We start from the raw sequence: 13,318 nt of genomic DNA on the forward strand, positions 1-13,318 counted from the left end.
CCTGCTACTCCTCACCCTGCCCTTGGGTGGGAAAGGAGGTCCAGATGATGATGATGATGTGACCTTAAGGATAGGTGACTGAATAAGGAGGCTGCAAGAGATCGAGCTGTATGTTGAGCCACCATTAGGTGATAGGAGCCTTATAAACTATACAAACAAAACAGCATGAAATATCTACAGAAATATAAAGCAGAACATGAAAGACTACAGAACAGGGAGGCTGGTAAGTGGAGTGTCTGATGGGTTCACGATGTGAAAATGCTTGTGCTAATAACAATTTTCATTAGGGGTAGTGGTTAAAAAGTACCTGGAAAAAAATGTCTACTAACAGTGAACAAATAGGCAATGTGGCAGGACCACACCTGAATAACTAAATATGTATACACAAACACTGTAATAATTCATTCACTCATTCATCATCCAATCCTACATTGCCCCATGAGAAGCGTAGGAGTCCGGGGCTAGGCAAGTTGGTCCTGACATTTAAGATAAGAGTGACCAGCCTCACTCATCCCTGAGTGGCATTATGAGAGCAATAAACCTCAACCATCCCTTGGATATAAACCATCACCGGCTTAATCTGATCAGAGTGACTTAAATACCCATTAAACCACCAGGCGCCAAAATTTGGTTATATGGTTACCACCCAGCATAGTAAATGGTTTCCTGGTGTACAGGAAACCATTTGGCTTGTCACTCAGTGTAGAGTCACCCACAGGCAGAAGGAAGAGGAAAGAATGAAGGAAAGAAAGACAGAAGAGGGAGTGTAAAGTCACCCACAGGCAGAAGGACGAGGAAAGAATGAAGGAAAGAAAGACAGAAAAGGATGGAAGGAAAGAAGGATGGAGGAGAGGAATGGCCAGACATCCGAGAGCAGCACTACATCGAGTGAGTGGATGGTGAGCGCCCCCACCATAAACTCCTGAAAATAAAATTAACAGAAAAAGGAACAAATAATAAACTAGTAAAAATATAAAAAATAGAGAACAAATGTTCAATTTACCTAAGTCCTCAAAATAATGTATGCTATTCTGATAGTAATGACTGGAAAATAATTATTAATTTTTCACAGAATAATTTTCAAACTCCCAACTACTCCCAAGTGCCATTTAACCCCTTCAATTTGAGGATATTTTTCTTGAGCTGGATCAAATAATCTGGAATCACATTGAATAAAATAAGGAGGGCATCCTCAAGTTAAAGGAGTGAAGACCATTTCTAACCCCCTGAATCTTAAGAACATTTCTTCAAAACTATATACTGGGCATTTCTGGGTAACTGGAATATTAAGAAAGACATGCTAGGGCTTAAAATGCAACACTTTCAGTGTCTTGTACACCCATATGTAATGATATATACAGAGGTGAGTTGTGTGAGGGTCACTGACCTCCTTCATGAGAGCCTGAACCTTATCAGTTTCTTGTAGTGCTGCCTGTGAATGCCGCTGCTCCAGTGTGTTCACGCGAGCCCTCAAATGCTCCAACTCCTCTCTCTGAGCCTCCTCTGCTGAACTATACCTGACACCATATTTTGGCTTTAAGACCACTAAAAACATAGTAATAAAAATTTAACTGGTGAAATCAAAATACTATCTGATTTCAACAATAAATTCTAATTATAACCTAAATCAATTGAGCTATGATGCAATGTACCTCATGCACAATGATACACATAAAATAAACTGTCCTGTATTTATCATGGAATAAACTCCTCACCATATGAAATCAGCCTTATCATCATAATCCTAAGATAATTACTGGGAAAAAAAAAAAAAAAAAAAAGATGAAATATCTTGACTTAGCAAAACAAAGCATAAAAGTACAACTGCAACAGAACTGCCAATGAAATAGGACATATATCCATTCAATTACTCATTGAAAAGTAAGTTTTCACCTCAAGGACAGAATTATCTCAGACAAGTGAGATTACTTGATAAGCTAGATTTGTATTTAATGCTGCATTACGGTACAGTTTTTCTTAGTGTTTAAAAAAAAAAAAAAAAAAAAAAAAAAAAAAAAATGAATGCTGTACCACAGACTTTGAAAAATCACTAGTGAATCTGCAGCAACTACCAATAGTGACTTTAATTAGCCACAGATGAGTGTCACCCGTGTTGATGGCTCTGAATCCACCACATAGATCTTGCACTTCCATGGACAGAAAAACAGACAATGCAACAAGATTTTTACGCTGACGGTACACCCACTAAAAAAATTATCGGCGCTCTTTCAATGTGATAAAATCTTACACAACAGATGTGAGCTCTGAAAATGAACTTCAGCGTAACGTGCTTCACTGGTTTCCCTGATCTGCTGAGCCTTAGGCTCATATGCACTGTGGCAACAGAGGATTCATAGCACCATTTATTAAGTAATTTGTTTTGTCTATAATTATCAGCCTTTTACGTTACTTAGGAGAGTTTGAGTATCAACATGATATCATAATTTTCATAAAAATTATAAAAAAGGATGCTGCTGTGTAATGTGCAGAATAAGTTGCTATATCAGAAGTGTAAAAAAAAAAAAAAAAAAAAAAAAGTCCTGAGTGCGACTACTCCGTAGTGTGTAAATGGCAGTGCTGCCATTTTGGTGTGAAAATCCCAATTTCTAGCACAATGAAACATCATTCACCATACTTTACACATATGAAACTGTAGCTAAAGTGTTACCTTGCATTATTATTTAAACTAATAAATAATTTTTAGTGGGATGAATGCTTAATGAAACAAGATTGCTGAACTGCAAGCCTTTTCTTTCTACTGAATTAAGGGAATAATGCAATGAGTTCGTATCCAAAGCTTAAGTGCATTCTGTTAATCTAGTGGCATTTTAATAAATTTGTTGGTTATTTCCTTTAATTTAATGGCATTATTAATACACAATACTATGGCTAACCACATTTACCACTACATTTCATTGTGGTTAATGCCAAATTGTTGTGATTTCTTGTTGTAGTTTTACACTAATGGATGATAGATTGCCGATCTGTCCCCAGATAATACATCTGCGCCTAGGGTCCTCACTATAGGACAGAACTGGCCATTTTCAAAAGTTAATAAAGAAGGGAACCCCAGGGTAGGGACCTATGAGCTTCGCGACTATTAGCTGACAGGCAAAGGGAAGTATGCAAAGTACCCTTCCAGCATGGTCCCTCACGCAGGAACCCTGGGAGTGAATGGGTTAATGTAATGACTTAGTATAACTGAATAATAAAAACCTTGCGCTACAATAGGTTGTGATGCAGGATCACTGGTGTGAATGAGGGTAAAAGACAGGCCCTATGAAAAGCTTGGCTCCAGTTACAGGAGATTTCTAATAAAAATATATTAAAATAGTATAAAAACGACAAAACATGAAAAGAAACAGTTGATAAGAGAGAATACATATTAAAGATTGATACTAAAGAGGGAATAATAAAACTTATAATTCCTAAAGGAGAAGGATGTACAGCAGATGTAAGAAAGAACATAAGGCAGCTCAGAGATATAATACTGTGGTATAGTTCTTTGAAAGTGGACATGTTTAGCTGAGGCTGACATTAACTCATTCTTTAAATGCTAATGGTGGTTGTCACTGTATCACAACATGTCATAAGGTGGTAACCTCGGATATGATAGGTGCAAAGCAAAATAACAGCACTTTGATTTCTATATTATCAGGTGGATAATGCTTTGAGACTTTCCTTCGACCATTATGTCAATTGCTATGAATTATTCGTTATACACGACATGAAGCTACAGGAGTTATATGGGGAGGTGTCACCTGCCAGAGGGGCGACTGTGCCAAACCAATGTTTTAAGATAATTAAGGTTAAACTTAACACATCTATAGCACTGTTGAATACTGGCCAAATTTAAACAATTTATCCTCATTTTACTTGTGTGGACAAGCAGGTTTTCCCTTAGCATGATGTCTGTCATTACAGATTTTTTTTTTTTTTTTTTTTTTTTTTTTTTTAATATAAAAATTAGAGATAACTTATTTCCGCCATTTTGGTGCAGTCGCCTCTCTGGCACGCGGCACCTCCGGAGAGAGAGAGAGAGACAGACAGACAGAGACAGAGAGAATCAGGTGTACCAACCCTTACCGTGTATTCAAGGCTTCTGTGCCAGTGATAGATGCAAAGGGTGTCGAAGCACAGGGTGCCGACAATTATTTTAGTGGGTGTATATCTATGCTGTTCTATTAATCAGGAAGCTGCAGCATGAGGATAAGGGTCACTAACAAACATATAATGATTTCTCCCTTACAACTCAGATTTGTTTTTGCAAGAAGAACAAGAGATACAGAAGGATTCTGTCATCTTTTCTCTTTGTCTTCCTAGCAACAACATACTGTGCCAACAACACAAAACTGATTATAAGTTTGTATGCAAATCAAAGTCCTGACTATTATGGTTTGCCTCTGAAATTTCCAATCCTACCTGCAAAAGCAAATTATAATTACAACAGGAAGACGATCATAAGTTTGTTGATGCCTAAAGACCATAAATCTCGCACCCTGACTAGCCCCCAGCCGCATTTTGGGTCCAATTTTTCACCATGGTAAATTTTGGTCTTATAGATTTCACGAGCTTGAATTTACACACCTGAAAATGTATATTTCACTCTCATATGTCTAATGGTTAGAAAGTCACCCGTCGTATTTAAAAAAAAAAAAAAAAAAAAAAAAAAAAAAAGGAAAATACATTATTTTTGTCAAATAATCTTAAAGAAATCACTAAAATCAATATGAATTATATGCCCATGCATGAAATACGTTGAAGGAATGAGCATTAAAAAAAAAAAAAAAGCCAAGATTTTCTTTATTTTTATTTATTTATTTTTTTTTCATGTAAGATATGTATATTCAGCCTGTCTACGATCATCAGAATTTAGACTTTATGTAGCAGGACCCCGAAACTGATGACTGCCAGACATCGGTCTTTAGGGGCTAAATGTACTTAGAGGTAAGCTGAGGATGCAATGTTAACGCTCAAAATTAAGATAAGGGCCTACACAAACACCAAGATCCCTCACCTGGCATTGGCCTGATTGAGCTTATGCGTAAGGCCTGCTACCTGCGTTTCCAACTCAGTTTTTTCCTCACTAAGTACAGCCACTCGATCCTCCAACCCCACTGCCCAGCTCAGACGTGACTCAGCACTACTCAAAGCTGCAGTCTTCCTTGCAAGTTCAGCACGTGCCTCCTCCAATTCATTGTTTGTATTCAGCAGCTGTTTAAAGGCATTACAGTATTTATACTATATAATATGCATACTGTACATATATATATATATATATATATATATATATATATATATATATATATATATATATATATATATATATATATATATATATATATATATATATACACACACACACAATGAATCAATAAAAATGCACGAACTACAGTAATCCCTCCACTATCCGATGTAATAGAGCCAAAGGCATGTTTGGAAAGTGGTCCTGTCCGGATAGTGGGCCCCAGCCTCCTGGACTTGTACTTATAGACCCTAACCTACCCTGACTCAGAAAAACACCTGTACAACTCCCTCTGGACATGCATAGCACCTATTTAAAAACCCAAATCACACCAATAAGGGACATAAAAGACTGAAATAAATGCAAAAGAACCATAAAATGACGTTTTAGAGGTGAGTTTATACAATATGAAACATTCTGGGTACTTACAACAAGTCCCTGGCCATCTCAATGAATAAGCCACCTCCTCTCAGACTCTGACTGTAAAAAAGAGTACCTGAAGCACCTGCAGTACACTGTACATGAAGTCCTGCACTGAACTTAGTCTTTTGCACTCAGAATTCCATTCTCTTAACACTGTGCACTCTAGTCTTACTTGCGCTCCATTGTGCCTTAAAGAAATAAGTGTTGCACTCTGCACTTAAAGTCTTTGCACTCATAAATCCATTTTCTAAACATAACACACTCGAGTTAATTTGCGCTCCACTGAACGTTAATAAAATCAGTGTTGCAATCTGTGCTTTAGTCTTTGCATTCACAATTCAAATTTCTTAATACTATGCACTGTTTTATTTACTGCACAACACCGTAAATTCCCGTGTGGTCTAGTGGAGAAGTTCTTGCTCTTTAACCCCTTAACCGCGGGTGTCATTCCAGAATGACATTGAAAAAACGGGACCAAATCGCGGGTGTCATTCTGGAATGTTTGTGAATATTTTGAATACCACACATTTTTTCCGTGCGCCAACTGTTTTAAGGGAGCGTAGCTATTAAGTTCTTTCACTCCTGCCAACCCCCCACCTCCCTCCTCCAACCCCCCGGGCCCAAACCCACCCCTGCCCAAACACGCATCAGTCTCTGTCCAGCTTTGTGAGTGACAATGGTGCTAACATGGCAGTGAAGTGTGGGCAATTACAGTGCCTTTTATCTGCCTCAGTGAACACAGAGTGGGTGTTTATTGTATGTGCAGTGCTTATATATTTTTACAGTAATATTATCAGAGTGTGGTTGGCATTTGGTAATGGTGTGTGGGGTGAAAAATGTGATTTTAGATCCCTCACTTCTAATGGCACTGCCCGTCCAGTGAAAGTCCACAAAGTCATGAAATCTACATCATTGCAAAGCTGAAGGTAAGTACTTTCTAATGGAACCTTATTTTTCACTCTAGCTTTATTCTGTGCAGAGTTATAAGGGTTTAAAACTTGTTTACATTTTGGCTGGAACCCCCTGGGGGGGGGGCAGTAGGGTCAAAACAATGCCTCTGATTAAAGGGTTAATTAGTCAGAGTCTGAGAGTAGCTGATGCAGGTGGCCTTGGGGTGCGTCGCTGGGTCGTGGTGACGGAGTACCCACTGCAGACGACTTTGAAGACAGATGCAAACTCACGTCAAATGGTGACTCCACCGTGCCTGATGTGCTGGGTTGTGGGTTGGAGCATGAGGGCCTGTCTTGGGGAGTCAATGGAGTGGAGCCAGGGCTGGGCACAGCAGGGGTCACGGATCTAAAAAAGTTGTCAATGGTTGATTGATGCAAGGAACGACGATTTTGGCGATTAATGATGCGCCGCCTGAAAGTGCGCACTTCCTCCACAAGTCCCAAGGGCCCCATCTCCCTGTCACAGTCCGAGTGTTCCAGGTAGTCGAGAATGAAGTCTAAAGGTTCCCGGAGTGCGCTCAGCTTGGGGATGGCTGGAGTAGTGGCGCACTGAGAGGAGTCCACATCATCGTCGCCGTCCTCGTCGGAATTTTCAAGCTTGGTACTGACACCTGCAACTGAAGATGTGATCTCGATATCAGACATGGTCTGATACCCAGGATCACCCTCGTCGTCATTCAACCACTCACGCACTTCATCCACATCAACATCATCCCCATGCACACGTAGACATGCATGAAAGTCATCCACGTCAAAACCAAGGAAATCGTGCTCCACATCCGTTCCAAGAAGCAGACGAGACCAACTATTTTCTAGTCTTGACAGGGACTTCCTTCCATACACTGGCCCAGTTGTAAATAGCAGACTTGATGTTGTGGCAGCAAAGGTTTTCCAAAGTCCGCTGGCCTTGCGTGTCCCGTCCCTCCCTGCACTCATCCTCGTCCTCGAGAACAACCATCACCTCGTCCACGAACTTCCGTCGATACAACTACTTCATTGCCACGATCACTCTTTGGTCCATTGGTTGGATGAGAGCAGTCGTATTAGGTGGCAGAAACATACACCGAATGCGCCCATTCTCAGCCACCATGTCCTTGTCGCATGGGTGAGCAGGTGCATTATCAAGGAGAAGGAGGGCCTTTACCTGGTCGCGTGGGATTCTCAGTTTCTCCGTCTGGTAATGGATGACCTCCTTGACGAAATGGCGGTGGAACCAGTCTTTGAAGATGTGGGCAGTGATCCATGCCTTCAAAGAATGGTACCAAACAACAGGAAGGCCATCCATCACCCTACAAAGACACCAAGGCTGCTTTGTACGGCCAACAATAACGGGCTTAAGCCGGTGCATGCCGTTAGCACTGGCACAACACAAAGCAGATATCCGTTGCTTGGAGAGCTTGCGGCCAGGTACACGCTTCTCCGTCTCCTCGGCTAGAGTGTTCGTTGGCAAAGAGCGATAGAATAAACCAGTTTCATCGGCGTTGTAGACTTGACCGAAAGTGAGGCCCTCCCTGTCGATCAAGCGCTTCACCTTGGGCCGAAACTCCTCTACTCCATCCTCGCTGGTGTCCAAAGCTTCGCCATGGGCCTTACAGTTGGTAAGGCCATGCCGTAACTTGAACGCAAAGAGCCAACCCTCGGATGCCTTGAAGTCTAGGGCATTGTGAAGCCTTGCAAACTTCTCAGCAGCAGCCTTCAGCTAGGTGCCACGCACCAGCACACCAGCAGCACATTGCTGTTGATACCAAATCAACGTGGAGCGGTCAAATTCTGCATACCGGGGAGTAAACATATCTTTCTCTCCACATTGCGTTTGCTTTTTGACGAGAAGTCAGCCTTGTACTGTATGAGTTTGTCAGGGGATCGCTTGATATCAAACAAAATAGATCGGGCCAGGCTGAATTCACGAAGCATGAGTGAGGTTGACCATCCCGCATCCACCTTGTCCAATATCTCCCTCTTCTTCTCCAAAGTCAAAACCACTCTCTTCCTCTTCTCAGGCAGCATGGCCATCATCACACACACTAACAAGAGGCAACAGAGCAGCAGCAGCGCCTGCAGCACGTAAGGCACCACCACAAAAGAGAGCAGGTGGGCGACCATGATCACGAGCGTGCACTCACAACAAGAGACGGGCGGTAAGTGGGGAGGATGCAGGGGCGCTCTAGTGGACGGTGGCAGAACTACGCACCAGAACACAGCAGGTCCGTGCCGTGCACGCTGAGTTCAAATTACGGGAGGAAAAAAAAGTCGGATTTTTATTTTTTTATTTATTTATTTTTTTTGAATATTGGATCCCAGGACCAAAATATCCGGTAAGTGGGGATGTCTGGAAAATGGGCGTCCAGATAGTACGGGGATTACTGTAATACAGTTGCAACAATTCCTGTACTGTTGGTTGTTTCCAACAATGATCTGATTTGGTATGATCACGTACTCATACAACATCCAGCTGAAGACAAGATTCGTTTTGTTCACGATGCACTGTCTCAGAGATAAGATTAATCAATTCAGCCCATTCCACTCACTGCCTACTGGTGGAAAAGGAGCATATGGTTGTTTTATGTCTAGAAGAAGGTTAGATTATGTATAAGTGGAATACAGTCTGTTAGTTCATGAAAGACTGCCATCATGCCACATTTTTCATGCCTAAAAGGTCATTGTGCCTAAGGGGTGGTGGAGGCATGGCACAACGTGATGCAGCTCGTAGATTGTGGGATGTCATCATTTAACCCTTTAACTGCGGGTATTGTTTTGCCCCGACTGTCCTCTCCCGCGGGGGTTTCAGTCAAAATGTAAACAAACTTTAAACCTTTATAACTCTGCACAGAATTAATCTAGAACAAAAAATAAGGTACCATTAGAAAGTACTAACCTTCAGCTTTGCAATGATGTAGGTTTCATGATTTCGTTGACTATCACTGGATGGGCAGTGCCGTTAGAAGTGAGCGATCTAAAATCACTATTTTTCGCTCACACACCATCACCTTCGCTCACACATCATTACCAAATGCCAACCTCATTCTGATAATAATACTATAAACATATATGAACACTGCACATACGATAAACACCCACCCTGTGTTCACTGAGGCAGGTAAAAGGCACTGTAATTGCCCGCACTTCACTGCCACATCAGCGGTGTTGTAATCACTATTTTTCGCTCACACACCATTACCAAATGCCACCCTCATTCTGATAATAATACTATAAACATATATGAACACTGCACATACGATAAACACCCACTCTGTGTTCACTGAGGCAGGTAAAAGGCACTGTAATTGCCTGCACTTCACTGCCACATCAGCCGTGTTGTCACTCACACAGCTGAACAGATACTGATGCGTGTTGGTCAGGGGTGGGGTGGGGGGCCCGGGGGGTGGGAGGTGGGGGCCCAGGGGGTGGGAGGAGGGAGGTGGGGGTCGGCTGGAGTGAAAGAACTTAATAGCTACTCTCCCTTGAAACAATTGGCGCACGGAAAAAACGCGGGGTATTCAAAATACTGTATTCACAAACATTCGAGAATGACACCAGCGGTTTGGTCCAGTTTTTGCAGTGTCATTCTGAGATGACACCTGCGGTTAAAGGGTTAATGACTGTCAGGGTCATCCAAAGGCATCATGAAACAAGCTCAGTTGACAATTGACAATGTCCTGGAAGAGTACATGTCTCAACAGAACATAAAGTCACCACATCCAGGTGCCGCATATCTGGAATAGATTCCTGTCGACGGCAAAAACAGCACGTGAGAATCCTGGTCGACATAATCATCGGATAAGCACGTCCACCTTACAGCGGTAACTGTGGATGTTTGGTCTAAATGCACATAGCCCCGTAAGGGTTTTAGATCTCTCACTCGCCCATTGTCAGAACAGACTACAGTGGTGTAGCCAGCATGAACACTGGACCAAACTACAGTGGAATACTGTTCTCTTCACAGATGAATGTCATCTCTGTGTGGAACACTCTGAAAGATGTCTGCAAGTCTGGAGGGCACATAATGATTGCTATGCTAAATGTTGTGTGAGACAGGGTAATCACTGGGGTGAACCTGGCATCATGGCATGGGCAGAGATTTCAGCTGACTACAACACACTCTTAGTGATCAACGAAGGTAACCTGATGGATCAGAAATACATCAACAACATTCTCAAATCCCATGCAGTCCCATTTCTATGCAACCATCCAGGCATAAAAATGTTGCAACAAGATAATGCTTGTCCACATGTAGTTCGTGTCACAACTGAGTTTCTGCAGGCTGAGAATGTCAATATATCGCCATGGCCTGCCTGCTCACCTGATTCAAACCCAGCTGAACATGTATTGGATTATCTTGTGAGGTGTCTATCACTGCATGACTCTAAACCACAAAACAGACAATTACTGATCCAGGCAGTGATGAAGAATGGGAAAGTGTTCCAGAGTACGCACTCTGTGAATTGATGTCCTTTTTTTTTTTTTTTTTTTTTTTTTTTTTTTTTTAAAGGAAGAAGGAATCAAAGGCCAGGAGCCTGCAAAATTGTTCCCTCCAAGAAAAAACAAAAACAAGACAATAGAGAGCCAAATTCAAAATCCATTCATTTCAAGATGTCTGGACACACTGCGTTTGAGAGACTGAACATTATAAGCAGTAGGATATACAGACAGAGGGAAACAGTTCCACAGCTAATCTGCTGCATATATGAAGGACGGAGAATAATGGTTAACTCTTGCATTCGAGAGATGGACAGAAAAGGGATGAGAGACTGCTGCTAGACGGGTGCTACACGCCCGCTGTAGTGGTGGAGGGACGCAAGCAGTTCTGAGGAACAGTGACCATTGAAGTAGCGATTGAAAAGAGATAAAGATGCAACAATGCTGCAAAGAGACAGCTGCAGAAGGGAGTCAGTAAGTGGAGGAGAGTTGATGAGACAAAATGCCTTTGACTCCACCTTGCTGAGAAGAGCTGTATTTACGGAGCCTCCCCACACAAGTGTTGTACTCTACACAGGAACGAATAAAACCCGTGAATAAGTCAACAACTGTCTGTAAAAAGGGCAGAGAGTCTGCTTAGCACACTTAATCTCTTTGATGCAGCTTTTACAAGAGGTAATATGTTCATTTCAAGATAAATCCCACAAAAATGAAACCCCTTGTATGTTTAAAGATGATGCAGGATTGAGACGGATATTGTTAAACCTCTGAGGGTACTCTTGCGGAAGATTCTGTTGGGTTGATAGATGTAAGAACTGAGTTTCTGATGCATTAAAAACAAGATTACTTTTACCTCAATCTAGGATAAGGGCCACGTCATATATAAGGTGTGCCACAGCTTATCCCTTGTCTGCTGAAGTAACTGCTGAGATGGACGCTGCAGGATCCAAATGGAAAGGTGAAGGATGGAATCATCAGTGTATGAAAGGATAGGGTTAGACATACAGCTTATGAGATAAATGAAGAACAAACGGAAAAAAAAGTTGGCAATAGGACAGAGCCCTGAAGAACACAACTATTGACAGCTCTATGAGAAGAATAGTGGCCGTCTACAACAGCAGCTATAGAACAACCAGAAAGGAAGCTTGAAATGAAGGCACAGATAGGGGGCTAGAAACTGTAAGAGGGCAGTTTGGAGATTAAAGATTTATTCCAGATTTGGTCAAAAGATTTTGAGATGTCAAGTGCAATGGCAAAGCTTTCACCAAAGTCCCGAATGAAGGATGACCAGGAGTCTGAGAGGTAGGTGAAAAGATCACCAGTGGAGCATCCCTGACAGAACCCATATTGACGATCAGAAAGAAGGTTGTGATAAGAAAGATGCTTTAAAAATTTTTGTTAAGAACAGACTAAAAAACATTGGAAACAGGATGTTTAAGCAACTGAATGATAGTCTGAGGGCTGGGAATGGTCACCTTTCTTTGGGACAGACTGAATGACAGCAAATTTTCAGCAAAAGGGAAAGGTACAAGTTGACACTTGACAGGCAAAGGCAAAAAGAGTTTCCCTAGGCAGCATGTAAGCTCAGAAACACAATTCTTGATGACAACAGGAGGGACCCCATGAGGCCCATATGCCTTGTTAGTACTGAGGCCAGTGATGGCTGAAAATACATCAGCTGAAGAAACTTTAATGTCAGTCATGAGGAAGTCAGAAGAGGGAAGTGATGGAGGAACAGCACTGGAATTATTTAAGGTTGAATTGGAAGAAAAAGTCTGAGTGATGAGTGCGGCTTTATCAATAGAAGAAATATCTACAGAGCCATCAGAGTAGAAAAGATGAGGGAAGGATGATGAGGTAAAGTTGCCAGAAAAGGTGCCAAAAGGAGCAGCAAGAATTCTGATTGGAGTGTTCAGAGCATTTAGTATGAATGAAGTTATTTTTAGCGAAGCAAAGAACAGACCTAGCACAATTCAGGGCCAAAACATAAAAGAGATGAGATTCAGGGGCAGGGCGGCTCCAGTGCCTTTTGTAAGCCTTCTCCCAGTAGTGGACAGTATTAGAATAAGTGCGATTAACCCCTAGGGTACGTAATTCAATCAACCGTACCGGTGTGAAAATCTGTATATGGAGCCAATTCCTCGGCTCTTACAGAAGTAAAAATTGTGCCCATGGTTTAGAGCTTGAATTTACACACCTTATGCTGCAAACCGAAGCATTTTGGACCAACTAGTTCATGAGCTATAGCCCATCAAAGTTGAAGAAAGTTAGCCTTCCAGGCGGT

The 13,318-nt window shown here is 41.8% G+C and overlaps 1 protein-coding gene across 1 annotated transcript in view; it reads right to left on the reverse strand.

Moving 5' to 3' along the window:
* LOC145404618 (uncharacterized) overlaps positions 1-13,318 on the reverse strand; it is a 114,234-nt gene that overhangs the window by 40,090 nt on the left and 60,826 nt on the right. Inside the window, exons 5-6 of the mRNA XM_080276140.1 lie at positions 5,018-5,214; positions 1,388-1,517 (exon numbers count right to left, since the gene is read on the reverse strand). Of these exons, the coding sequence (XP_080132266.1) occupies positions 1,388-1,517; positions 5,018-5,214 (327 nt within the window). The remainder of the gene's footprint in view (positions 1-1,387; positions 1,518-5,017; positions 5,215-13,318) is intronic.

Source organism: Coenobita brevimanus, chromosome 64 (assembly GCF_032717465.1).
Source record: "Coenobita brevimanus isolate Jiangsu-jjx chromosome 64, ASM3271746v2, whole genome shotgun sequence".
NCBI lineage: Eukaryota > Metazoa > Arthropoda > Malacostraca > Decapoda > Coenobitidae > Coenobita > Coenobita brevimanus.